Source organism: Hypoxylon fragiforme (assembly GCF_022984875.1).
Source record: "Hypoxylon fragiforme strain CBS 206.31 chromosome Unknown GGS25scaffold_1, whole genome shotgun sequence".
Classification (NCBI taxonomy): domain Eukaryota; kingdom Fungi; phylum Ascomycota; class Sordariomycetes; order Xylariales; family Hypoxylaceae; genus Hypoxylon; species Hypoxylon fragiforme.
The window spans coordinates 687292-713656 of NW_026054756.1; the positions used below are offsets into that span (position 1 = coordinate 687292).

The following is a 26365-nucleotide window of genomic DNA, read 5'->3' on the forward strand; positions in this document are numbered from 1 at the left end:
TCTATGTCACTCTATTCCTACGGTTGAGTGCTTTGGCAACAGTGTTTTCAGGCTCAAAGCGCGGCGTCCCGGCATTCGACAAAGTTTGTATCTATAAAAACCACATTTTACTATACCACTTAAAAAAGACGTGTTCGACCGCAAGGGTTTGGAGGACGACACGCTGGAAGTTGGAGAGGAGGAAATAAAAGAAGGAAAAGGCCCCCGGAGAGGAAGGGCCATTTTAGGGAAAAGCATCACTCTGCGAACGCGTATGGAAGTGAAGGCGAAGGTGGAGATGGAACGAAATGAAACGTGATTGGGCTACCTATGGGCAGTGCACATAGCAATGCCGAGGAGTATCTACTTGGTAGGTATTGCTATTGGAGGCTGATGGGGAGATGAGGCTACGAAGATACGGCCGTTGAGTCGAATGTTGATAGTTGGTCGGTCGAGCTTGGATACTATGTACCTATCTAGGTACCTGGAGTTGTATACCCCAACCTGTCTATTATGTTTAGGTAGGCAGGTAAATACTGGTTATTCGTTATTGGATATCTAAAGTTATTTACATCCGTATAAATCAAAAAAGTTATACCCTTTATATTAGTATTGGTACCTATCCATGATGGACGTTGTAGGGCTTTATTGCAGGTGACATGGAGGATTTACATAGGGGTTCAAGTATAAAGCCTTGGTGGAGGTATGTACTAGTAGTAGTTACATAGTTATGCATTATTGGACTCCAGCTACTAGGAACTGTTAGGGTAAGAGGGGTTGCGTCCCTGAACCAGGGTACCCCCTGTCTTAGTGTCTGGCCCTAACGTCACTCCATTACAGCTGGCTTCAGTGAGCTGACATGAACCATTCACCTTTCACCTTTCACCTTTCCCACTTCTGTTCCTTCTTCCACCCTGAAAAAGATGATCCTCACTTACGCCAAATACCCAACACCTCTTCTTTACAAACAACATTGAATATACCCAACCAAGGTTATCAAGAGCCTATACTTTACAATGGGTTTCATGTTAGCATCATCTATACTAGTTGTTGCGCATCGTTACGAAGTACTAGATATTGGTATTTTGCATCATTATATCTAAAAACAAGCCTCGATTCGCCATTCACGATCTCCCATTCACGATTCCCAACCCCTTCCTTAGCTTCCAGCTACTATTGCTATAACAAAGACAATTGGTCGCTCGCAGCGTACTTAGATACTTTATACTCTACATATAACACAATGTATCAGATCCTCCTCTTCACCTTCCTCCTTCTCGGCGGCTATGTCCATTATTTGTGGAAAGCCGAGGCCGCCCTCAACCAGCCATGGACTCCAGAAGCTGGTGACCGACTCTTTAGCGAACGATCACTGCCTCCGTTTAATGAAGCATCTAGCATAGCAAGCTACACGCTACCTTTACGGACCCAGGGACGAGATGTTGTCGATGCCACCGGCCGCCGCTACAAGCTCGCTAGCGTCAATTGGTATGGTGCAAGTGACGAGCTTTTCATCCCTGGTGGTCTTGAAGTTCAGCATCGCTCTGTTATCGCTTCTACTATACGCCTCCTAGGTTTCAATAGCGTGCGCATGCCTTATGCCGATGAGATGATCATGAGTAACCCACATATACTCCCCCATCTTCTTACCGCCAACCCCGACCTCATAGGCCTACGCGCCCTCGATATATTCCAAGCTGTTGTTGAGGCATTGACAGACGCTGGTATCGCCGTCATCATCAACAACCACATCACGACTGCGACTTGGTGCTGTGGTGCCGATCCGTGCGATGCTGGCTGGTCCAATGACCACCTCGGCCCCTTATGCAGGGTAAAGCAAACGGAGGAAGAATGGATACAACATTGGGAGACCATCATGGGGCGTTTTGTGGACAATCCTAGAGTTATCGGGGCTGACCTCAGGAATGAGGTGCGTGGAGTATGGGGCACCATGACTTGGGATCACTGGGCAACTGCTGCCGAGAAGTGTGGGAATAGATTGCTGAAGATGAACCGCGACTGGCTGATTATCGTTGGTGGGACCGAGTCTGGGAATGACCTCACTGGAGTGCGTGATCGGCCAGTGAAGCTTGACGTTCCGGACCGGGTCGTTTACTCGTCGCACGTCTATGCATGGTCCGGCTGGGGCAGCCGGGAAGGGCGGTACGCCAAGCGTGGCTACGCTTCCTTCATTCAGGCGATGCGAAAGAACTGGGCATATCTTGTTGAAGATGACCTGGCACCCGTATGGGTCGGCGAGTTTGGTGCGCCGCATCATCCCAGTGTTGGGGATGCGAATTACTGGCGTAATCTGCTACGGTATCTCAAGCGTATTGATGCTGACTTTGGCTACTGGGCTATCAACCCACGCAAGCCCAAAGACAATGCCCTCGAGACGTACTCGCTCGTTAAGGATGACTGGATCACACCCGTACTTGATTACCGCATGCGTGACATGACGGAGCTCATTGCCGGTGCTGGAGACGATGGAGATGATGCTGAAGCTGAAGACACGGATCAGCTTCTAACAAACGAGGATTTGTAGCGCTGATGGAAAAAAAGAGAAACAAAAATTAGATAGACAGCGATTGCCCTTTTTGTTTTTTGAATTTGAATTGGTGATTCGTGTTGGAAATACCACTTGGCAAAGGGGATCGCTATGATCCTACGGGTGCATCACAGGCGTGGGTATTGCATTGCATTGCATATTTTCATTAGGCATGATTATTACGATCATTTGGAAATCGTTGAGGAGGATTGCTCAGGGTCTTTGCTTGGATTTAGAGCAAGCGGATCTTGTCGGTGGACAAGGCCTAACCAATAACTATCACGTATTGCAATACATATGGTAGGAGTAGTGTATGCGCTGCGTACCAGCGGCGTACGTGGTGAGGTATTAAGCAGTGGTTGTAAACGTTTAGATTTTGATCTTTTCGCTTAGGGTATCATACGTATCACCTTGAAACTTGTGCTCTTCGTTTTTGTTGCTGTCTAACATTTGGACTTCCCAAAAGGAGAAGAAAAGGAAAGAAACAATAGATAGGTTCTTTTATGAGGGCGCATTATAAACTAGGGGAGATTTTGCTTCTCTTTTTGAGGGGGGAAGTGAAGTGAAGTTGGGGTTGAAGTCGAGATAGAGATAGAGAGAGAGTAGAGGGTGGATGGGTTTGTAGTAGCTAGGTATGGAAGAACGTTAAGAAAGGAAGGAAGTCTTCGCTATTAGACATTGTGCTTTGCAGATATATGTGTTCTGGGTATTGTCTATCTTGGAAGTGACTTCTGAAGGTGGCTTCATTAAAAATCCCTCTGGGGGTATAGGGGCAAGAAAAGGGGTACGAAAATACTTGGGTGGGTGTTCTACGCACGAGGACGATGAACTACTAATAAGCAAGACCTTGTTAGATGTTTTCAAGCCAACACTAGGCGCAGTACAATCCAAAGGCAAGATCTACCATTGAATATGTCCCAACGACCAGCTATCTAACCAGTCATCTATCTCCTATCCATCATACCGCACATCAACCGATCCTGCTCCCTCCACGCAAGATCCATCTTCTTCCGCCTCGCGATCGGGAACGCGCGCAGCGCCCTGTACAGCTCCAGACACGCCACTACTTCTTTCTCCTCCTTCATCCGGGTTCTGTTCACGTCTCTGCCCCGCCCCGCCCCCGTCTCCAAACCTCCAAGAATCCGCTCGCACCGATCCATCGCGGCCCGCCCCCTCCACAGAAACGAGCGCAGCTTCGCCCACTCCCCCGGCCCCAAGCTGCTCCCCTTCCCCTTCTCCTTCTCCTTCCCCTTCTTATTTGGTGGCGGTGGCGGTGGTTGTAGCAGCAGGGTCCGCGGCCACGCATACCGCACCACGCCCCACACCCCCTCCGTCGTCGCGCCCGCCAGGTGCAGCGTCAGCCATATCTGCCGCCACAGCTCGAGGCACGGGCTCCCTAGTGACACGCGCTCGATGGCGTCGGCGGTTGTGCAGAGGGTGGTGTGTAGGGAGGCGAGGGAGGAGGCGGCGGAGGAGTACTCGGAGGGAGTGGGGGTGTAGGTTGAGTCGTCGTCGTCGTCGCCTGCTTCGTTGCTGTTGTTGTTGTTGTTGTTGTTGTTGTTGTTGTTGTTGTTGTTGTTGTTGTTGTTGTTGTTGTTGTTTTCGGTGTGTGGGGGCGCAGGAGAGTCTGGGAAATCGTCCGCCCAGTTTACCTGCTCTTCCCTTTCGGCGCCAGGGTTGGGTTGCTGGTCTGTGGTGTCCATGCTAAACTTTGCGAGGTTGCTGCCGGAGAATCTACGAGCTGGGAAGCGCCCTTGTTTTGCTGTCCCTCGACTGCCATTGCTACGTTTGTCCGCAGCATCCTGATAATACCGCCTGCCGAATTTCTTTGTTGTCGACACCACTCGTACCTTTTGTACTAGTCTCGACGACTCCTTTGTACCGACGGCGTTGAGGAGCATCTCTTTGGCATTGTTGAGCGCCTTCATCTCTTCGGTCGCCTGTCGGATCCGAGACTCTTGTTGCTCCGCTGTGTCTTTGTCCCCCGATCGCATTAGTACACGGTCCGGATGGTGTACTTGGGCTTTGATCCGCAACGCCTTCTCGATGTCAGCCTTGCAGGCGTCGTGGGGGAGGCCGAGGATGTGGTAGGCTTCTGAGAGATTCATTTTGATGTAATGGGGGTGTGATGTTGTATCTGGTAGGTATATCTCCTTCTTGTCTTAGATCTTTTACGGCCTGCACACCTGTGGATATTCGGTATATAAAAGCTCGCACAAATCACTCGCGTTTGAGAAACAGTGATGCTGTAGGAAAGAGTATAAAAGATGTGGTTTGCATGAGTATCTCGGGATGCCGCCCTGAGATTTTGCTCGAGGGACCCATGACACTCGGACATAGTTGCCTAGGTAGGTATATACATGTACCTGTGTATGCCAACTTTCAAGGTTCCATGTCAACTTTAAACAAGAAACTAAAGCAATCGGCAGCTGATATTGAGTATCCCTTCACCGTGTGAAGCTGTATGCTGTATGCATCTAGTAGAGTATATGCGAGTATACTGTACTTACATCATATCACATAAAGAGCTATATGCACAACTTGAAATTGTAACCCCTCCATTCTTCATCACTTCATCACTTTTCACTTTTCATTTCGCATTTCTCATTTCTCATTTCTCACTTTTCGCTTCTCCCATCTTGCACCCGTCACCTCATGTAGCACTAGCAGCAAGTGAGGCTGAAGAGACGCAAGTGGCGTACATTGACCAACAACGAGTTCCATAAGCTCCATCAAGGTCATGGAACTCGGCTTGCCAAGCTGTGTCCGCCTTTAGACTGCAGGACCAAGATACCAAGGAAGTTAATGTCGAGCACCACACCACGTTGAGCGTTGAGGTAATCCTTGATTCTTCTCCTCCCTAGCTTCTAGGTTACCTTACCTTGCTAGTCATTCCTAGTTTGCATGAAATCGAATATAGGTAGAGTCGATCATGCAATAGTCGTATAAACTTCACTTGACCTACATCTACTCTGAGTATACTACTCACAAACACGTACCTTACCTCGTAGCCCTAGATTATCTTTCAACGTCATTATTATCTTACTGATACCCAGGACACACGAAATCCCACCTACCAATACAGCCATCATGCAGCTCTCTGTATTCTCCGCTAAGCCCTACGACAAGACATACCTGACCACTGCGCGGGCGACAGAGCTCGACAGCTCCGCCGGCATCGAAATCATCTATCACGAATTTCCCCTGTCGCTCGAGACCGTTTCTCTTGCCAAGGGCGCTGCCGCCGTCTGCGTTTTCGTGAACGACGAGCTCAATGCCGATGTCCTCGAATCTCTGCATGCCAGTGGTGCCCGAGCCATCCTGCTACGCTGCGCCGGGTATAACAACGTGGATCTACAAGCGGCCCAGCGCCTCGGCCTCTTCGTAGCTAACGTGCCGTCATACTCGCCTGAGGCCGTGGCTGAGTTCGCCGTGAGCCTGATACAGACGCTGAACCGAAACACGCACCGGGCCTACAACCGTGTGCGCGAGGGCAACTTCAACCTCGATGGCCTGCTGGGACGCACCCTTTACGGCAAGACGGTGGGTCTGGTCGGCACAGGCCGTATCGGCGTCGCCTTCGCGCGCATCATGAACGGCTTTGGATGTGAGCTACTAGCGTACGACCCTTTCGAAAGCGAAGATTTCAAGAAGTACGGTAAATACACCGACCTGGACACCCTGCTCTCGCAAAGCGACATCGTGAGTCTGCACTGCCCCCTCACAGAAAAGACGCGGCACATCATCGACGAGAAAACGCTGCCCAAGATGAAGAAGGACGCGGTCTTGGTCAACACCTCGCGCGGCGGCCTCATCAAGACCAAAGCCGTCATCGCCGCCCTCAAGAGCAAGCACCTCGGTGGCCTCGCCCTGGACGTGTATGAGGGCGAGGGCTCGCTCTTCTACAACGACCACTCGGGCCACATCATCGATGACGACGAGCTCATGCGTCTGACCACTTTTCACAATGTCCTCGTCTGCGGCCACCAGGCGTTCTTCACACAGGAGGCGCTGCGCGAGATTGCTGATGGCACGATTAGGAACTTGAGTGATTTTGTGCACAAGGTTAAGTGCAAGAATGCGCTGGTGCAGGATCAGGCTGGGTCGCCGTTGGTGAGGAGCGATTCGGTGCCGATTCGTATTTGAGTGGTTGCCTGCTATCCAGGTATCTAGCTGGATACTTGGGGTGTGAGATTACAGATGCTAGGTATCGATGCGAGGGGTAGTTATAGACACCTAAATTTAAAATAAAAGGGGTTCGTAGTGGCTTGGGAAGCACCGCACCTACGTAGGTAGGTGAATTAGGTAGATGAATCAATGATTTGGCTGGTACCAAAATAGCATTCAGATACAGATTTATGAACACCTAGGTTAGGTACCTAGTCGATACCATGCTCGTTAATAAAGTCCAAGGAAGATTTCCGTGTTCTTAATGCTGCCTACCTACCTACCTATTTGAACTATGATTCCTTTCAACTGCTATCTGCTATGCTAGGTATACAGAAATATATAGTATCTCTACCTAAACAAACACCACCCCCTTCCCCTTCCCCTTCCCCTTGCCCCCCCCCACTCTCACTCTCACTCTCACTCCCTCTACCCCTTATCCTCACACCCTCCTATAAACCCCATCAATAACATAATCCTTCCTGGGCCCCTTAACCGCGTACCCCAGCCTCCACTCCCGCAGGTTCACCGCCTGGAAGTCGAACTCGTAGCGCACGTCGTACAGGTCCTCGACGCACAGGTGGCTGGCGCGCGCGAGCCACCCCCGCTTCTGTTTCCGCGCGTCCGTGTCCGTGTCCGTGTCCGTGTCCGTGTCGTCGACGAGAAGCTGGCGGTGTTTTTCTTCTGCGGCGGCGCCGGTGGCGATGGGGTTGGTGGTTGTGGTTGTGGTAGTGGTAGTGGTAGGCGGCAAGAACTCCACGTCGTGAAAAAGATAATCGGCGCGCCGCGCATCGTCCGTCTGCGCGAACCACACGCTCAGCTTGTCTGTCTCCTCGTCGTAGCGGTAGACGTACCGCCGCGTCCCGCGGAACGACATCGCCGGGTTGTCGCGCGCCGTGAACACGCCGTCTTCGATGTACAGGTACTCGAGACCTGGAAGAGGGGAAGAAGAAGAAGAAGAAGAAGAAGAAGAAGAGGAGCGGCCGTCGGAGGTTCCCTCGCGCAGGTGGAAGGTCGCGGTGCCGATGAAGCGGCCGCTGGGGTGCGAGGGCAGTTGTGATGCGATGTCCCGCTCGAGATGCCACTCGCCGAGCAGCGAGCGAAAGACGGCGCCGGCGACGAAGCGGCCGGAGGAGAGTCCGGCGACGGCGGTGGCGTGGGTGTTGCGGAGGTTGGCGTCGATGTGGTCGCGTCGACGCGGGATGGATAGTGTTGTCGCGGAGGCGTAGCGCGCGGGGGTCAGGATGTCCATGGGTTTCCCGTTCGCAAGGGGTGGTGTGGGGGGGAACGGGGTAAGCGGGATGTCGAGGGCGCACGCGAACTCCTGCATTAGATAGGCGTAGTCGCCCATCGGGAACTGGGAGACGCGCGGGTCTGTGCGTAGAGCTAAGGTCCGCGCGATGGTGTCGTCGTTTGTGAGGGCTTGCGCTAGAGCTTGAGATGGGGTTTGAGGACTGTCTGGAGTTGCCCAAAGCTGTGTGACGAGGCGCGCTTGCATCTCCATGACTCCCCAGTAGGGAGAGCGGTAGAGGCCGACGAAGCCGAGAGTGGGCAAGGCTGGGTGATGCGTGCCGTGGAAGGCGAGCGCGACGGGTAGATTAGAATGTGACGGCGAGTGAGAGATGGTCTGGAGGACCTCTGGTGGGAGAAAGGAGAGGTTTTCGGATGGGTCGAAACCCGTTGCTAAGATGATGGCAGCGATATCGTTGATCTGCTCGTTTCCGGGCGTCAAGGTAGCTGCATTTCCGGAAAGTGAATCCAACTTTCCCTTACTAATTTTGATAAGTCCCGAACACACGAAGCCCATGTAATATGAACTCATCGCTACGAAGGGCGGCACGTCGAGTAAGTCGCCATCTATCTTCGTCTGTTCCGAGAACTCGGACTGGTTAGTACCTAAAACGGACTGATATATTGACTGGAAAATGCGCGCCGCGTCTACGCTTATGTGCCCCTGACTATTCGTCATTGGAGGTGGGCGGTTAGCTAGATTGTATGAAGGTAGATCGCATGGTAGAAAAGGGGGTGCTGGTGCCGCTGGCTATTCGACTTGTTAGGCATTATTCATTGCTCTTAAATATCAGACTTTTACTTGATATACTTACCTTGGGAGACGTGAAGAGTGGGACAACCCACGATGGCTGTTGGATGACATGGTGTATCGTGTATTTCTCCGGCTCCTCTATAATCTTCTCCCCCGGCGAGTGAACGGCAGATGAAAGAGAAGTTGCTATGGTCGCAGCAACCTCTATACCGGACATCTGCCCCCCGACGATTAAGATTTTGCTCCCGCGTCCCTTTGAACCGGCCAAGAGACTCCTGATATCGCGGTACTTGCTACTGTGAACAATCGGCACATCCGCCTCCCTCGGCACGATATCCGGCCATATCGGCGTCCCGAAGAATCCTGTGGTGACCAACAAGTAGTCAAAATGACTAATCTCCGCCCCTTTAGCCGACTCTGTCTGCACCTGCCACGAGCCATCACCTTGTAGGTCGGCCTTCACGACTTTGTGGCCGAGTCGGATATCGGCACCCCCATACTCGTGGGAATACTGTTCCAGATATTGACCCACTTGCCACGCTTGAGGGAATTCTGGGGTAGAGCTGTGCCAGGCAAAATCACTAAACTGGACAGTGTGTTTGCTCTGGTTAGCAGTCATGAACGGGTGAATGAGACCACCGGCATCATCCTTGCTCGTCGGCCATAATCCTCCGATTCGAGATTGAGCATCGAAAATGGTGACTTTGAACGAGTCGGGGGGTGCATCATGTAGCAGGGTCTTCGCTGCCACGAGCCCGGAGGGGCCAGCGCCTAAGTTACGTGTGAGCTTGGCCGGGATTTCATGCCCGAAAGAGCGGAGGAGAATTAGTTGTCCTACCCACGATACAGACGGTCTTAGCCATGGTCCCGATCCCGGCCCCGAACGAGACTCGGAATGTTCCGTAGAATCGGGTAAAAAATCTTGGTACTACTACTCCGTAACGAGAGATAGCCAGGGTGGTTCAATATTGGAAGTATTTAACGACGTATCTATTTACCTAGTACCTTTTCATCATTCTATTATTTTGGGTGTTTTGGTAAATCAATGTTTCAACTCATCTTATCATAGTCAGCACTAATGGCGAGAGAGGGAACAAGCTCTCAACAAACCTGAATCCACAGTAACACAACGAATTATGTGTGACGACTTACATGGCACTAGGTTAGGTAAGTGCATAATATACTTACTGCTATGTAATATTAATAAGGCGCAACTTCACGTGAGTAATTGGCGCATCATTAAAACACCGAATTCCGATCGACAGTCCATTCCAATGTTGAAGTTGTACATAACCTTGAATTAGGTAAGTGCCTGTTTAAATGAATATCAGCCCAGTCTCTCCCCCTTGCGTCGAAGTTGTTCTTTTTATGTGGATTCAGGAGAGAGACCTCGACGATCATCTTTCCACATAGAGCCTACTTACTACTTACCTACTAGGTACTAGGTAGAAAACGTGGCGCATTCTTTTCGGGTATCTGATGCAGGTGTCGGCGATAGGCTTGTCTCGATTTCGGTTTCGCGAGCCGGCCGTACGCATCTCCTGATGCAGCCTCCTGATGCAGCCGCTGGAATACTCGCCAAGAGCCGTATGCCATGCCTGGCGTCATGCACGTCGTCGAAGGAGTGACCGAGATCTTCGATGTCGTCTTTTCTCCCGAGCCTAGACAATTGGCAACGATTTAGACCAACTCTTGACCCTTGTAGTGGCGATGAGCGGCGACTCCGTTTTGACAAACTCGACAAACTCTGCATGATGGGCGATGTTCCGAATAAACATTTTCAAAGGAGAGAGTCGAATATCAATCGATTACATGCGAGTTGTCTACATTGCGCCCTGTATTGCACTTTCGCCAGCATGTCTCATTCGTGGGCTTTCGTCTGGACGGTGCTCTGAACAATAAACGGAAGAAAAGCAGACACCCGGTCGGTTATTAGAATAAGGTCCTTGGCTTCTGGACGCTTCTGCGGATGCTTCCGAATATCGCAGATCCGACACGTGCACGTCAGAGCACGACTGTTTTACCATTGAATTATAGGTAGAGACTACCTAGTAGGTGTGCATGATGGGAGGATAAGTACATACGCGAGTCCAAGCACGTTTCCGACTACTATGCAGTGGCTTGCCCGCTTCTTTATCAAGATTTTTCGGACGAGTCCTTGTTGCTGCATGGTATCTTACATTTCCATGTTGTACCTAGGAAGACTTGGTCTACTGGGTAAGGAATGGGACCTAGCTCCCGCTTCCAAAGCCGAGGATTAGTACACCCAATACGAAGGTTGACTAAGACACTTGTCGCCACCGGGCTTATGGCTGTAACGTGGAATTGAGAACTTTCCATGGCTTCGAATCCGGTTGCTTGATACACTCGGCCTATTGTTCTGTGCCACTAACGGGCCTTGATATTATAGAGATATGATTCCTCGGATGGGAGGGTTACGAGAGTGCCTTTACAGGATTGTCATTAGATCTTTCTTGCTGTGAGGTACACAAGGAGGCAAGCGACATGCACTCAACATGTATTAGATTGTAGGCGATTAGGTGATTCGGAAACGATAATAGTGCTTAGCACCGAAGGAAAATTGCAATGTGCTCATTCTCTAGGATCTGATATTAGATCGCATTCGTGAGCTTCGGTCTACTCTTCCTTTGGCAGGCGACTCAACATGCACCTAATAATTGGCGGATACTTGCATTAGTCCAAGCCCTGCCCTACCTTATGACCCTTGCAGAATGTGCAAAAGACATGGTATATCCAAGCAGGTGTCGGTTTCTGGCAGTCGAATAAGAACTTGGTGCGAGGATGCGTCAGCTCGAGTCTTATGAGTTACCCCTACGTGTGTAACAAAATAATTACAACTGGAACCAGAGATCTGGAACGGTGATGTCGCAAAAAGAGTGTGTCATCCAGGGCTGAAAAAGCATGACGACTGCTGCTAGGTTACCCTAGGCAGGCTGTAGATAATAGAGTACCCTTAGGCATGTATTAAGTGGCATTAAGATCAGGGATTTAATTTAGAGAAAGGATGAAAAAAAAAAGCGGTCAAATGATTTGATCTACTGTAACAGTCGTCTAACCTAAATTCATCTCGTGGTATTCGGATATTTCTTTAGAAGCTAAAATTATCGCCTAATGTTAGTACGTACAATGCAATGTAGTAGTGATGATGTGCGGCGGGTATTGCCTGTGTACCAGTGACCTATGCATCTCAGCTGTAGCGTCAACATTAAAACATTTGAACCTCCCAGCTGCTCAAGATAAAAGAGATAAAAATCCAAGTGTGGGCCTCCCGTTTCCCCTCCTGTCCAAGACTTCAACTTGTCCACTCCAATCCACTTCAACTTGGGGTTTTGATGGGGCAATTGCCTATTGTAGTTCCCTTGAAGCGGCTTACCCCACCGATGTCAACGTTCTATGCGGGGTAGCTTCTTTTAGGAGCCAGCCAAGCACTTGGACCACATGTGCGTGCACCTAAATACTGGGAATTCCCTTGGTGTCATTGGTCATACGGGGACAAGAAAAAAGACCGGTGGTGATGGCCAAGATTCAACCTTGAACTTTTATAACCTTGTGTGAATTAGTAGAGCTTGTTCTTTTCCTCTCTTTTTTTTTTTCTTGTCTTGCGATTTCATCAAGAGCTTCTGTTTGTTGTAAGAGTACCCTAGGTAGTTATAAGTTTGTACTTTTTAGGAGAACGTGCTCGGGTCCGATGAAAGTTGACGTGACTCACAAGGATTGATAGAAGAAAGAGGCGCTGATTTAAATTGATTATTGGCCATGTTATTAGATAGGTACCTAAATACACCAACCTCAATTTCAATGACAGGTAACGGTAGCGCAGACTGTCCAGGTTGCCGCATGGAGGTGTAGGACCAAATCCAAGACACGTCTGATATCAGCATGGAATGCTGTGCCTCAACAGAACATATCCGAGGTTGCCTGTTGGACAGAAGAGCGAGATGATAGTGGCCCATGCTGCGGAGTCCCCAGAATCTGGTACTGCATCTCACAGGGAACCTTCAAAATTTACCCACGGGAGCACTTAGGCATGCGGCTGAAGTATCACTCTTCCAAATGAATTTTCAGGCACAAGACCTCGGGATAGGCGTACTATTAGATATCATCGTACAACGTTCCAAAAACTTTATGATGTGTAAGAATAGCAGTTTAGTTGGTAACACAAGCACTGCCTGCCTACCTCTTATTGATGCTTCATATCAGCCAAGACTTTCAATTGTTAGTAGTGATATAAATGGAAGGTGTTAAGGTGTTCGCGATTGTCAAATTTCCCTCTGTGAACAAACTGAAAGAGCTCCCCTAGCCCTAGATTAATGGCGTTCTGAGTTATTAGTATCCCTAGAGCTTAACTTGGCATTACAAACCCCTGTTTAACCCCACCGTGCAGGGATTAGCCCCCCTTGAGTCCGTGCTACTGAGCTAGTAGGTTAGTATCGTTCAATGTTGCCAGAATTTTATTCACAACTCACCTCTTACATCCATTCTCGGGCTAATTCAGCGGCCGTGACTTTCCAACTCCCGACGCCATCTTTCTTAGTTCGTGTATTAAAATTTTGAATCTTTTTTTTAACTACCTACATTGTAGTTAATCACAAATAAATGAATAGCACAGGGATGTCACGGTTTTATGTCGCTATCGTGACGATGTAGAGCAAGACGTTGACATTCCATTGTGCTTAAGCTAAGACGCGTTAGCTGCTTGTACCGGTCACCTCTTCGTTGTTCTATCTATACTGGTCCTCCCTTTCTGGTATCGACATCGACCAATGCGAGACTGAATAATAACATAGCATATAAAACTAACCACCGTTTGTCTTTAAGCTCTTTACAACCGGATTGGGTAGTTTCTAGTCCACCATGACGATGTCAGCTCTAGTGTCAGTATGTTTGTTATATCTACCTACCAAGATTGGGTATCTCATATGGTATGCATATTATGTATACCTAGGTAGGTAGGCATGCTAATAAGGTAGGGTCATTTTCTATACCTTTCCAAAGCCAAGATTTTATTACTTCTACTTCAAGACATTAAAGACGTAAAGTAAACCCCTTGTCTTCTCCAAATTGCCGATCCTCCCTCCCCCCCTTTTCCTCTCCCCCGACATCTATTACTACCTCTCCTCTGTCCATTCGTTGTCTACATATAGTCTAGCTTAATCAACGTCCATGAGCGGGTCAATCACATCTTAACGCCCGGTCCGCCGTACTAAGCAGTGCAGTCAGCTTCATCCCATCGACCTACGCATACCTAAATATAATCACACCCCCACGATGCATTGATCTTTCTTGATCTTCTCTTATCACTCCCTCATTTTGCTTCATTTCTATCTCAGTGTATTCTTCGTCTGCGTTATCGTTAGCCGATTATTACTTGGGCTGTTAAATGGTTCTTTAGCTCGAGTGAACCCGGTAACCCATTTTCCTGCCTCAGGAATCTCAATTGGGACCGTGAGTGACAATACTGCCTGATAGCCTTAGGACGCTTGGACTCACAGTACGATTTAAGGACGTCGTCGAGACTGGCGCATTTCAACCCGTCTGTCTCTTCCCACCAAAAAAAAAAACAAAGAATTAAAAAAAATAAAAAATCTTCAATTTTTTTAAACTCACGTTGACGCGGAAAATCTGAACAAGATGAGCAACATGAGCGACGTTGAAAAGCGTTCCGTCTCGCGGGATTCTCAAGATGAGAATCGTGTTGGTAGTATTTATGGACTACCACCTGATCCCGATGCCCATCTCAGCGAGGAAGAGAGAGAAGAAATTGTGAGCATTACCCTAGCCAATACTATGTTTACATGGTCGCATGTACATCAATAGTTTATGATCATGACTAATATCAATAATAGGATCGCAAGCTGGTTTGGAAGCTCGATTGGATACTAATCCCTTGGGTATGTCGGCGTTACCGCGTCGTTCCGTGTTACACTTTACTAACACTGACTTCCAGCTCTGTATCCTTTACCTGCTAGCCTTCTTGGATCGGACCAACATTGGCAATGCAAAGGTTGCACATCTCACTGATGATCTGCAACTGCGGTTGCCGGACCAATACAACGAGACCCTGACGATCTTTTTCATCTCCTACTCGCTCTTCGAACCCCTAACCAATGTCCTACTTAAGAAGATGCGACCATCCGTGTTCATCCCAGTCATAATGTAAGTTGCAGCCGCGATCGTCGGGTTTAAGATCAAGAAAACAACTAATACCGAATCGCGGCAGGGTACTGTGGGGCGCTTCTATGACCGGCATGGGATTCGTCTATAATTACTCCGGCCTTATGGCTGCTCGTTGGTTTCTTGGACTTGCAGAAGCGGGTCTCTTCCCAGGTATCAACTATTACCTATCATGCTGGTATAAGCGTTCTGAGCTGGGTATTCGTGCCGTGAGTGAAACTCATACCTGGTATACCGCAAAATCTTTACTCATTTCTTGTAGGCCATCTTCTTTTCAGCAGCCGCTCTCTCGGGTTCATTTGGCGGTCTCCTCGCCGCGGCGATAGAGTTGATGGACGGTATCGGCGGTCGACCCGGATGGGCATGGATCTTCATCCTAGAGGGCCTTGTTACCGTAATATTTGGCTTCGCATCCTTCTGGATGGTACATGACTTCCCCGACCAAGCTCGATTCCTCTCGGAGGAAGACCGTGCTCGCGTAGTCCGCCGACTCAAGTCGGACCAGCAGTCTTCGGCTGAGCACGAAGAATGGAAAATGAGCTACCTCTATGCTGGTCTCAAGGATTGGAAGATGTGGTTGGGCATGGTCATTTACATGGGTTGCGATATGCCTCTTTACGCGTTTTCATTGTTCTTGCCCAGCATTATCCAGGAGCTAGGCTGGAGCACCACCGTTGTTCGGTCCCAGCTGCTGACCGTGCCCCCATACGCCGCCGCCGCCCTACTTACCGTGGTTATTGGCTTTGTCGCTGATCGAACCCGCCAACGAGGCCTGTGCAATATCCTCGTTAGTATTATCGGTATCGTCGGGTTCTTGATGCTGATCGCATCCACGGATCCGAGAGTCAAGTACGCTGGTACGTTCCTTGGCGCGCTCGGTATTTACCCTTGCATATCCAATACTATCAGTTGGGTGGCCAACAATACTGAAGGAGTCTATAAGAGGGGTGTGGTGCTCGGTTTCGTCATTGGCTGGGGTAACTTAAACGGCATCGTCAGCTCTAACATATATTACAACGCACCGAGATACCTCGAAGGCCATGGCATAATAGTGGCATACATGACATTGTTCTTGCTTGGCGGTAGCACATTGATGACGATTCTGCTCCGTATCGAGAATAAGAAGAGGGTCAGCGGAAAGCGCGACTACCTCATTGAGGGCAAGGACGCAAACGAGATTGAGGCGCTCGGCGATAAGAGACCCGACTTCCTATACACGGTCTAAAGGATACCTAGAAATAGAAAGGAGATGGGAAAATCGCCTAACTGGACAGGTAGGCGTGGGAGGTTAGGGACAATGCGACCGTCTTCCTCCCCCTTTGTTCTATTGCATACCTAGCAGTAGTGGGGCGGATGTCCGCATTGGTCCTTACTAGAGGCGGAATCCGAGGTTTAGGTGGGACAACCTAACCTAGGCCGTTGGATATAGCTTCTAGAAGTCCAAGTCATTAGAGGTACATAGATCCTATAGCACGCGAAAAGGGTGCGAAACACGTTTGTTTTCATGTCACTATATTTTTTTCATCTGTGATATGTACCTCTACTATCGAAACCTGGACTGTTGCTAGGTACCAAGAACGTTTTCTGGGTATGGGGCCACGGTGGGTGCAGCTCACAACACTTTTTGACGTCCATCCGGTAGGTTAGGTATATAAACTGTAATAGTCTATAAAACTAGCACATACGACCATAGGATTCGGAAAACTCGGGATCCCGTCCGCTCTCCCATAGATAAGCCGAATACCGCCAGATCAGTAGTTGGGTCGGTGACGACCAGCGAATCCCTGGTGTTGTATGTTTTTTTTTTCTTTTTTTTTTGTGGTGTTTTTTTTCTCCTTTTTCTTTCCTGCTTCATCTAGGCGTATGTATACTGAGCGACATGGTGTCAACCACAATCAATTCTCTTTTTCTAGTACTCCCGATCAAGAGTGTTATCTTTTCTTCCACTTATTAATGAGAATCTGGTCTTTCATGGCGGTTCATTAGGTATGTATGTACTAAGGTTAGGAGGTACATAGGCTAGGCGTCGCTAGCTTGGGTTCATCGACCGCCGTTGATGCTGACGGTCAACAGCTTGCTTACCTAATGTAACAGGCAGGCAAATTAGGTACCTAAACGCTGTCTTTTTTTCCGGACTCTTGGAAGAACACTTTTATTTCATGCTACATAGGTGGACAGTAGGTGGCTACATGGTTCGCATGAGTCTTACTTGCACGTGATCATCTTAAACTACTGTACCTAAACTTGGGAGCAGAGGGTAATTATAGAGGTAAGTTATACAGAGGCAACGCTCATCGTAAGAACGACATCTTTTTTTGGTTATGGTGACCTCGCGATCGTTTGCCTTTTATATGTTTTCCTCGGCCGCTTACGGATTAGATGGTAGGCAAGTCCGATATATGTAGGTACCACTTGTCGCTAAGGTAAGGGAGTTTCTTTCATTTTTTTTATCTCCTTTTTTCCTTTTGGGTTACGTGAGAACGAGACAAGTGACAGCCGTTATCTGAACCTGCTTATTCTTCTTGTCTCGCCTCGAGAGGGTGCTGGTTTACAGTTACCTTGACAACGTGGTATAACTAATCTATACGGTTCAAGATGGCTCGCGTTGGGCGTGATTTGCGAGGGGGGGGGGGATATGATCACGGACCTTTGCGTGTATATCTACAGTATCTAGACCCCTAGGTTAGTAGATGGGCAGCCGTGGGACTGGTCTAGACTCCAAAGAACCAGGTAGGCACTCACTCCGTCAATGTAAAGCATCAATGCTTGGTGGGGGAGGGGGAAGGGGTAATGGGTGAAGTGGGGAGATACTAACAGGGTCCGATCTTGCATACCTAGCTAGGCATAAGCATCGTAGTTGCTTGCATGCCCAGGTTGCATATATACCCACATTCTTGATGCTAGGAGTAGTTACATTATGTTTATAAAAGATCCACCGACCTGGCGGTGGGATACCGAACCCATCGGCGGTGGTGGCGCTATTTCCGATATTTCTAGAGTTCTTCCTTCAGTCGGCTTTGAGGATATATATAGTGCGAAATTAAAGCCGGAATCCGACAGAGGTCTTAGAACATTGACGTTAGGTATCTACATGCCCAGTATCATAGGGTAGGTATTGTATTAACTAGTGTGGTACCTACATGTAGAAGGTAAGGTAGGTGTTCTGGGGTCATATCCCGAGACCGTTGCGTGTTCGTTCGCTATAACCCCCTCTCCCCCCTATATTATATGTTACGGGTAGCTACAAATCTTCACATGGGCAATATATTATAGTGTTCGGAAGTTGTAAAATTAGGTGGCGGCCTAGTGGGGCTCTTCGCTTACAGCATATTAGAGCTAGAGACATTCGTCGGGCCGGTTTATTGTATGGTCTCGTCTTAGTTTGGAACTCGAATGTTTACCTTGTATGGTAAACAACAGCGTTCTTTTGCTTTGTTGCTATTGTTGTTTGACTGTGTAAACATGTCTAGGTTATGTAGCTGGAATATGAGTGAGATGTTGAGGATGTGGGTATATTGTGGAGTAGGGAGGTGGGGAAAGTGTTGTACGAAAGCGACAAAACAGAAGAAACGAGCACGGAAACGTTGAAAAAGAAACATTGGAGGCTCACCAAGTTAAACGTTAATATGAATAGCTTCCGTCGCACATAGTTGGAGATGGATGGATACAAAATTTCTGTTTCGGGTATCGGGGTTTTCGGGTACGACGTCGATTTCATTGGATCGAGGAGCCAGGTATACAGGGCACAGAGGTGTGTGTGTCACAGACAGCACAAGTAACGACCCCTATACGAGCATTTGAAGTTGATTAGCTCCAGGGGATAAATCTTCAACTCTATGTTACCCGAGTCATAGCCCTGGAGGTGGTTTGGATATGTTACAGGGTGTTTTACTCGTCCTCCCCGAGATACTTTAGCTTCCGAAACCACGACAAGGTGTAATCATATGTACTGCCGGGAGACCCTTAGGAGATGCATCGTACCTACATGTAATGTAGATGGAGTCATGGACGCCTACCTAAATTAGGTAGGTACCTAGGTAACTCCGTGCGTATTATAATCCGATGATGTTTATCTATATTATCTATATCAAAGATTCTAGATGCCGGGCACATGATTGATTTCAATGTTGGGATGTACGTATGCAAGTAAGGGAAGTGTTGATTGTTCACTTGGCACATCAGTAGCATCATATCCTACGTAGTACGTACATGTTAAAGAAGATCGGGTTGAATTGTTCCAAGGGTCCCCTAAAACCATAGACCAATCACATGGCGCAATATTGATACTATCCGCCACAAACGGTAATGTCTAAGCGCTAAATCTACTTTCCCCGCGAGCTGCTAGGGCCGAGGTGGGGGTTACTAGTCTTAGGTCCCGCATTTTATCCATCACTGGGCAATGTTCCTTGTAGATACAAAGTACCTAGCAGTACCTACTAATAGTCGTCAACGGTATTGATGTGCATGTAGCTTTCTTTGACATTTGGCAAGGGATGGAAACGGTTAACTCCTAAAAAGGCATCCAGCTAAACATATCTCGGTCACTCCATAGTGAGGTTTACTTGAATACGTACGCAATGCGCAGAACGTTGGATTAAAGACTTACATGTATGTAAGTTACCTATGTAGTATCAAGTTACCATGTACCATGCCTGCATAGGCAAACATAAGACACATCAACAAGACTCAATTTTAGTGTTGCGGGAAGCTCTGAGTCCTCTGCAAGATTCCATTATTGTTAGAAGCAGGTAACCTTACAAACCTTGTAACCATGAGATCCTGGAACTTTTGAGCTGAACATTTGAACAACTCAGTCCGTGACCGACACTCCAAGCGGTCACAGCTCGATACAGTTAGTAATAACCAAATCTGGTTGGTCCAGCGCCTCGATTCGGCGGTATGTAGCCTCGATGCATGTAATTGAGATGTGAGAGTCGTTCGCGATTGGGCTGAGACCACAGAGTGCATATGAGGTAGCAAACAGCTTTCATCAATATCTTTGTTCACTTCAAATCGTCTCCAGTTTATATCCAATATCCATGGATGATGTATATATTCTAAACCCACTTAGGTAGGTACATATGTAGAAGTAGATGGGAAGACTGGGAAGTCTGGGAAGTCTGGGGGTTTCATTGTTCGATGCACATGTGCTTCTCTCAACTCTAAATGATGTACATTAACAATCTTAGTACTAGGTAGCAAGGTATACCGAGTATTCAGCCACCATTCTACTTTACCTGTTCACACCAAACCAGCCGATCATGGCAGGGACCTTGGTTGTACATGTATCAGCCACATGAAAACATATTTCCTTCTTCTAACCTAGTTCATGTTAACAATCAAGCCCAACGTCACCGTCCGACCCTCCATCCACGTGGAGAAGGATGCATGAAAGACATCAAAGACAGGACGCCACCAATGATCCACATCATTCATTGATTAGTATTCTTGTGTATGCTCTAGCTATGTATGTACAAGTGCATATACTAGGTAGCTGTCATTAATAGACACGCTAGGCATGTACAAAGAAGCCACATGGCCGCCCGACAACTTTGGACAAATAACGTCTTCAAGGTTTATACATGCGCCTCTTGAATGTATATGTCTTTCATTCGGAGTAAGATATGTCCCTTCACGAATCCCGAATTGCACCTGTAAGCGCATACATATGTAATCCTATATGGTTACTCGGTGAAGCTCGCCTACTGATACCCCTTTATACAGGCTATTGCAGCATTGCATAGTACTCAGGTAGGTAAGCAGTAACAAATGATATTTATCTCCTATTATGCCTTGGATGTTAAGGAAAGTAACGTTCCTATGCATACTTTATTTGGCATTTAAGGGAGGCACGTACCAAGTAGTCAGCTACATAGGGCATAATTCTGCTTATTCTAGAAGCTACATACATGTATGCGGCTAGAGTTGATCCTTTGAATTCGAAAGTGCCTGCCTATGCGTTCGTTTGCATCCATGGATATCTATACTAGCACTATTTCCCCAGCTTTCAGTATTATACCTTGTCTATTTCGGCACAACTACCTGTGTCACCTACCTATACACGCAGACATTGAACATCCATGGATGTCTATAGCAGCTATGTTTTTTCCTTACTTCATTGCTCAGTCTACAATCCTTTGGACTTACGAATACAACCATCTTGTCGTGTAACAGTGAAATCGAAAAAAAAGGCCGAACCCCTGAGCCTCAGCACCATGGAACGACTCTGGGTGTTATGAGTCTTTAAAGACACTTGCAAATTGCCTGCTACATAGTTGCTACATGGTATCTATCAGCGTCCTTCTTACCCTTCCTATGTACCTCGGAGCTGTTAGATACATTGCCTCATGATCTCCGTATGCATTTCACATCCGCCAACCACCACTGTATAACCAAGGCTGAGAAAGTGCCTTCACATGCACCCACCCAATCGACGATAGCTGCCCGAGTATATACATGAGTGTAGGTACTTACATACCTACCTACCTGTGTCTACATTGCTTCCCCTCCTTGACTCCTGTCATTATGCAGATCGTTCAGCCATAGAGGTCGTTTTATATCTGACCAACAAGCGAATCATGCGGATACGTGCGTCTTCTCGGGCTCGTTCGAATTTACTTCTATTGAAGCTTCGATATTCATCTTGCCCCATACTTTACCGAATGTCAATGTTGCCTACCACCTACCTGCCTAGCTATCTGCCTACTTAGTACCTGGGTAATTTATCTCATTCGTTTTCTCAGGTCAATCCTTAATTCGACTGACTTCCTCGAGTTCTTCATTGCCTAGAGTCTCGGCAGAGCTCTCCGAATACTTGGTGTCCATATCGATACTCAATCACCTTGGTTACCTCCTCAAAACCTGTCTACCTAACTACCTCCATTCCTCTCACTTTATTTAGCACCCTAAGTTTTTTTTCTTTCTTTCAGAAAGCCACAACTCGTGGTCAACCTATACATTCATTTAAAGGGATTGGACCTTTATTGTACTTAGTCTTTGTTACAATCGCGTGGTCAATTCTCCATTGACATCGCGTCTACTTAGCCGCCTCGTTTCCCTCCTTTACAACAAGTACCTACCCCCCCACGTTTCCCTAATACTGATAACATATCAAATACCTCGCCAACTACTTTCAGAGAGGCGGTTTACCTGGTATTTATTCGGATACTGCGTGGTCTTCTGTGGATGGTCGCAAGCGACCTACACCATTGCGGTTCTTGATTTCATTCATGGCGACGGCGGCATCCTGATCTCTACTACGTTATTTCGACAGGTTGGATACCTACTTTGACTCAACACTTACACCGAGTACATTTGAGAACATTCTTCGTGTCCGTGTAAGCTACAGATACGATTAGTGCACCCATGACTATTGGTCCATCCCAACAATACCGCGACAGTTGTGATGGACGGCACAGTACATAATGACCCCGATGGCAGCGGCGAGTTCATCAGACCTGGAGCCCTGACCAGGCAGCATATCGAGACGATCGTTATCTTCGAGCGATTGGGCGCTGCCCTATCCGTCACAGGCATCCTTCTCATCTTCATCGCCTACGCCGCTTTCAAACGACTCCGCACCGTTCCAAACACCTTCATCGTCTTTGCCTCTTGCGCCAACCTGGGGGCCAGCATTGCCTGCTTAATAGGGTACTCGGGGGTGCAGGCAGGGTCGAATAGCCATTTGTGCCAGGCACAGGCTTTCATGTTCGAGCTGTACGTTGATTGAATCCCCCCTCCCTTTAGCACTATATCAGACAGTACAATAGGGGTTATAGATATGATCTTTGACTAATACCGAGTTAGGTTTATGCAATCAGATCCATGGTGGTCATTTGCCATGGCGGTCAATGTGTACATGGTGTTTTTCTTTTCGGCCGACCCGAAAAGCTTCCTTCAGTACTGGTGGGCGTACTGTCTCGTCTGTTACGGCGTTCCTTTTATTCCATCGTTGTGGCTCCTTATTGTGCGCGGCGGAGATGGACAGAACGTGTACGGTAATGCGACTGTAAGTCAACATCACCCCTACCCCTATTCGTCTGACACGCCTTATACTACATGGATGATTTCCTTATACTGACTGGCACCGATGTACTATACAGATTTGGTGTTGGATAGATAAGGACTGGTCCAACCTACGTATTTACACGTACTACCTCCCGATTTGGGTCTGCATCATTCTCTCGTCTTGCATTTATATCGCCGTCGGCTACTACGTTTTCAAACAGCGTAACCAACTGCGCAATCTATCCCTAAGCAACCCTACCTACGAGCCACCGGCCACACGCGACTCGGGAGAGAAGGTAAGCTTCGAATGCATAAACACATGTCAAAGCCATTCCCAACTAACATCAGTCACTCGCAGACCTTATTCCCCAACGCAGCTGTTATGGGCAGAATAAACCGGGAAGTCGTCCAGATCACGACCGTGAACTCGTCCACCGCCCAAGCCGTCGGCGAGCCATCTTCCACCAGCGGCGGCGCCCTCCCCACCAACTGGTTCGACGGCCCGCCCGACAACACCCCCAACAACCACAACCACACCCATAACCACCCATCCCAGCCCCCCACCACCACCACCACCATCCCCTCCTCCACCCCCATCCGCGCATCCCCCAACCCCTACCAAACAACCATCACCCGCATAACCGCGGACCCCGCGCCGCACGAGGGGCTCTGCGCGCGGGCGCGGGGCAACCTCTCGCGGTGGCGCAGCCGCTTCGCGCACATGGACCCGGTGAAGCTCGCGTACCTGCGGACGTCGTTCGTGTTCGCGATCAGCGTCTTCGTCACGTGGACGCCGTCGTCCATCAACCGCGTGCACGACCTCGTCTACGCCGAGACCGCTAGCTTCGCGCTCAACCTGGCCAGCGCCGTCGTGCTGCCGCTGCAGGGCGTCTGGAACGCCGTCATCTTCTTCTCGACCACCTGGAGCCTGCTGAGGGCCGAGGTCAGGGCCTGCGCGGACAGGAGGAGGGGCCTGCCCAGGGGCCATGAGCAGGCGAGCCAGATGAGGTGCGAGAGGGAGAGGGAGAGGGATAGGGCGGTGGAGTTGGCGAGGAGGAAGACGGGGGGGGAGGGGCAGGGGGAGGGGGAGCGTGTGGATGATGCGGATGCGGATGCGGATGCGGGGAGCGATGTCAGTGTGCCCAGTACGCTGACGGGTGTTGCGCCGAGTAGAGGTACGGTTAGGGTCATGCGAGGGGGGTCGTTGACGAGTTTGTGAAACTGTTATGGAGTTGTGTGTGTGAGGAAGCATGGGTGGAAGAAGTAAAGGAGAGAATTCCCTTGAGTTCTTCTCGGCCGTTATAGTTGTCGCTGTGGGTTGCTGTCGTCGCCTGCTTCGGGTAGAAAGGTGAGAGGTGCTGGGGGTGCGTGCACATGGACGGATCGAACGAACGAAGAAACGTAATTCACGAACACGCATATTGATACCTTTGACTGCGATTAGCTTGGGAGCTTGGATGAGGAGTTAATACTCGATATGTACTTGAGGATGGATTATGCATGTATGCCATCCTGTAGGTACTTGGGTGTTGGATGACGCTACTTGGAAGGCTTGGGTTAGGTGTTGGCTGGCTAGCTAGCTAGGTAGTCGATGCTCTACATACCTGTGTGCCTACCTACATGGCTATCTACCTACCTAGGTACTTAGGGTGTCTGACTAGGTACTTACCTGGTAGTCTTCTTTATGTACGAGAGGACGTTGATAAGAGTGTCTGCCCGTGTACGTACCTACTTTGATCTCCAATAGAGTGTTGTAATGTCTTGAGACTTTTGATTCTTACGTAGATAATTGCTATCGTGACTGCCTACGGTAGTATATTGCTCCAAGACCCTCAACTATCTAACCTACCCGAGCAGCTACCTTTCAAGTTGCAGACTTAACCGTCCCCGCCGCAATCGCCGCCTCATACTCCTGGTGACTCTTATACCCGCTCGGCCTGCCCGTGCCAATCTCGAGCCCCTGCTCCTTCATCAGCGCGTCCTTCTTCTCCATCGCCCGCTTCCACGACGGCAGCGCCGTCATCCGCTCGTGCCACGCCTGCGCGCGCGGGAACCCCGCGAACTTCTCGTCCGCGCCGCACTGCATGATGCTGTCGATCCGGTCGTTCCACGCCACGAAGCTCAGGTCCGCGTACGTCATCTTGTCGCCGACCAGCCAGTCGCGGTCCGCGAGCCAGCCGTCGAGGACGCCGAGGACGCGCTTGAGCTGCGCGTTGTATCGTTCTATGGCCGAGGGGAGCTTTTCTTGGTGCAGGATGTTGAACCTGCGAGGGGGGGTGAGATGGGGTGTTTTGGGGCTTGTCTATGAGAGGGGGAGAGGGAAGCTTACCAGGCGGCTGCGCCGTAATACGGACCCTGCCCGCTCATCTGGAACTGCAGCCACTGGTTGAGCTGATGCCGCTCCCTCAGCGTGTCGTACGTGAGCGCCTTGTTCACGTCGTACTGCTCGATGATGTACTGGATGATGGCCCCGGACTCCCAGAGCGTGATGTCGGTATTGGGGTCTTCGATTGCTGGATTTTTTTGTTAATCTTCTTGGGATAGAGAATTGACAATGCAGTGTACTTAGAGCTCACATACCGGGTACTCGGCCATTGGGGTTAATGTCAATAAAGGGCTTTTTCTTGACATTCTCAAATGAAAATGACTTGATCTCGTAAGGTACATTTAGCTCCTCGAGGATATGTACGACCTAGCCAGAGGTATGTTCAGGTCAAATCGCTTGTATTGATAGGGGAGGGGTGTACCTTCCAGGGGTTGGGTCCCGGTGCTACGATGGTCAAATTGGTCAATGTTTGCGCAAGTAGGTATGAGGCTTCGTAGATTCACTTACGAGTTAGCCATACGCGGATGGGCTTGATCGTAGTGGAGGCCATCGAGATGATTATCTGATGTTTCCAAGGAAGAAGTGATACCTGGGCGTTGGTGAGAAGACTAATGAGAGTTGAACAGAACTTGAGATAAATAGAGTCCAACCAAATCTAGAATACTCCTAAGATAAGTCTATCTCTACGGCAAAGAACTGGGGGTGAGTCTTTTTGTTATACTATGCTGTCGGCAGGGATGGAATGGTCGGACTTCCTGCCTATCACTTGCATGTCAAATACGCCAACAGATGGTGTTTGTAATGCTGGGCTATTATTAGGCTTTTCAATAATCGTATAGTGACTACCTAGGTAACTTACGATCTATATATGTGTCATATATTGATTAGTGCTAAGTAGATGTCGCTGGTATACGTGCCAAATGAGGTTCCCCGCCCGGTGACCTATCTACTAGAATTTGAAGGATGGTAGAAGTTTTCATTGGGAGAATCATGTGAGGGGTCTGGAAGATACATGGGGGCTAGATAGAACAAATACAGCTTACGTGTATTAGGTATGTAGCTTCTTTTGTCTCCGGGGAGAGAGATGTTAGAGATCCCC

The 26365-nt window shown here is 48.9% G+C and overlaps 7 protein-coding genes across 7 annotated transcripts; 4 read left to right on the forward strand and 3 right to left on the reverse strand.

Annotated features, from left to right (window-relative positions):
* Positions 1-1222: 1222 nt before the first annotated feature.
* On the forward strand, positions 1223-2524 carry GGS25DRAFT_516515 (endoglucanase E1; the record flags this gene model as incomplete). Its single annotated transcript, XM_049263210.1, has 1 exon — positions 1223-2524. The coding sequence occupies one exon, from the start codon at positions 1223-1225 to the stop codon at positions 2522-2524; it is 1302 nt and encodes a 433-aa protein (XP_049120985.1).
* Positions 2525-3381: 857 nt separating this feature from the next.
* GGS25DRAFT_9116 (uncharacterized protein) lies at positions 3382-4772 on the reverse strand. The gene has a single exon (XM_049266134.1). It carries the CDS (start codon positions 4633-4635, stop codon positions 3472-3474), a length of 1164 nt encoding a protein of 387 aa, XP_049120986.1. The 5' UTR covers positions 4636-4772; the 3' UTR covers positions 3382-3471.
* Positions 4773-5126: 354 nt separating this feature from the next.
* GGS25DRAFT_468292 (D-isomer specific 2-hydroxyacid dehydrogenase) lies at positions 5127-7063 on the forward strand. The gene has a single exon (XM_049259055.1). The coding sequence runs from the start codon at positions 5618-5620 to the stop codon at positions 6671-6673; it is 1056 nt and encodes a 351-aa protein (XP_049120987.1). The 5' UTR covers positions 5127-5617; the 3' UTR covers positions 6674-7063.
* A 13-nt stretch (positions 7064-7076) lies between these two features.
* On the reverse strand, positions 7077-9615 carry GGS25DRAFT_9190 (uncharacterized protein). Its single transcript, XM_049266139.1, has 2 exons — positions 8800-9615; positions 7077-8735 (listed from the first exon to the last, which is right to left on the reverse strand). Exons 1-2 carry the CDS (start codon positions 9355-9357, stop codon positions 7137-7139), a joined length of 2157 nt encoding a protein of 718 aa, XP_049120988.1. The 5' UTR covers positions 9358-9615; the 3' UTR covers positions 7077-7136.
* Positions 9616-14390: 4775 nt separating this feature from the next.
* GGS25DRAFT_516519 (MFS general substrate transporter) lies at positions 14391-16158 on the forward strand (the record flags this gene model as incomplete). Its single annotated transcript, XM_049263211.1, has 5 exons — positions 14391-14522; positions 14606-14650; positions 14707-14915; positions 14980-15142; positions 15196-16158. The coding sequence occupies 5 exons, from the start codon at positions 14391-14393 to the stop codon at positions 16156-16158; spliced, it is 1512 nt and encodes a 503-aa protein (XP_049120989.1).
* Positions 16159-21776: 5618 nt separating this feature from the next.
* On the forward strand, positions 21777-24680 carry GGS25DRAFT_9576 (uncharacterized protein). The gene is made up of 4 exons (XM_049266176.1): positions 21777-22649; positions 22740-22941; positions 23036-23236; positions 23299-24680. The coding sequence occupies exons 1-4, from the start codon at positions 22339-22341 to the stop codon at positions 24157-24159; spliced, it is 1575 nt and encodes a 524-aa protein (XP_049120990.1). The 5' UTR covers positions 21777-22338; the 3' UTR covers positions 24160-24680.
* Positions 24681-24804: 124 nt separating this feature from the next.
* On the reverse strand, positions 24805-25816 carry GGS25DRAFT_516521 (glutathione S-transferase; the record flags this gene model as incomplete). Its single annotated transcript, XM_049263212.1, has 5 exons — positions 24805-25204; positions 25270-25453; positions 25521-25632; positions 25688-25710; positions 25774-25816. The coding sequence occupies 5 exons, from the start codon at positions 25814-25816 to the stop codon at positions 24805-24807; spliced, it is 762 nt and encodes a 253-aa protein (XP_049120991.1).
* Between the last annotated feature and the right edge of the window lie 549 nt (positions 25817-26365).

Coding starts and splice junctions, on each gene's coding strand:
- GGS25DRAFT_9116 (XM_049266134.1), bottom strand. CDS start 4,635: ATGAATCTCTCAGAAGCCTACCACATCCTCGGCCTCCCCCACGACGCC.
- GGS25DRAFT_468292 (XM_049259055.1), top strand. CDS start 5,618: ATGCAGCTCTCTGTATTCTCCGCTAAGCCCTACGACAAGACATACCTG.
- GGS25DRAFT_9190 (XM_049266139.1), bottom strand. CDS start 9,357: ATGACTGCTAACCAGAGCAAACACACTGTCCAGTTTAGTGATTTTGCC. Junction 8,736..8,799: donor CACTCTTCACGTCTCCCAAG/GTAAGTATATCA, acceptor CAAGTCGAATAG/CCAGCGGCACCAGCACCCCC.
- GGS25DRAFT_9576 (XM_049266176.1), top strand. CDS start 22,339: ATGGACGGCACAGTACATAATGACCCCGATGGCAGCGGCGAGTTCATC. Junction 22,650..22,739: donor CAGGCTTTCATGTTCGAGCT/GTACGTTGATTG, acceptor ATACCGAGTTAG/GTTTATGCAATCAGATCCAT. Junction 22,942..23,035: donor ACGTGTACGGTAATGCGACT/GTAAGTCAACAT, acceptor TGTACTATACAG/ATTTGGTGTTGGATAGATAA.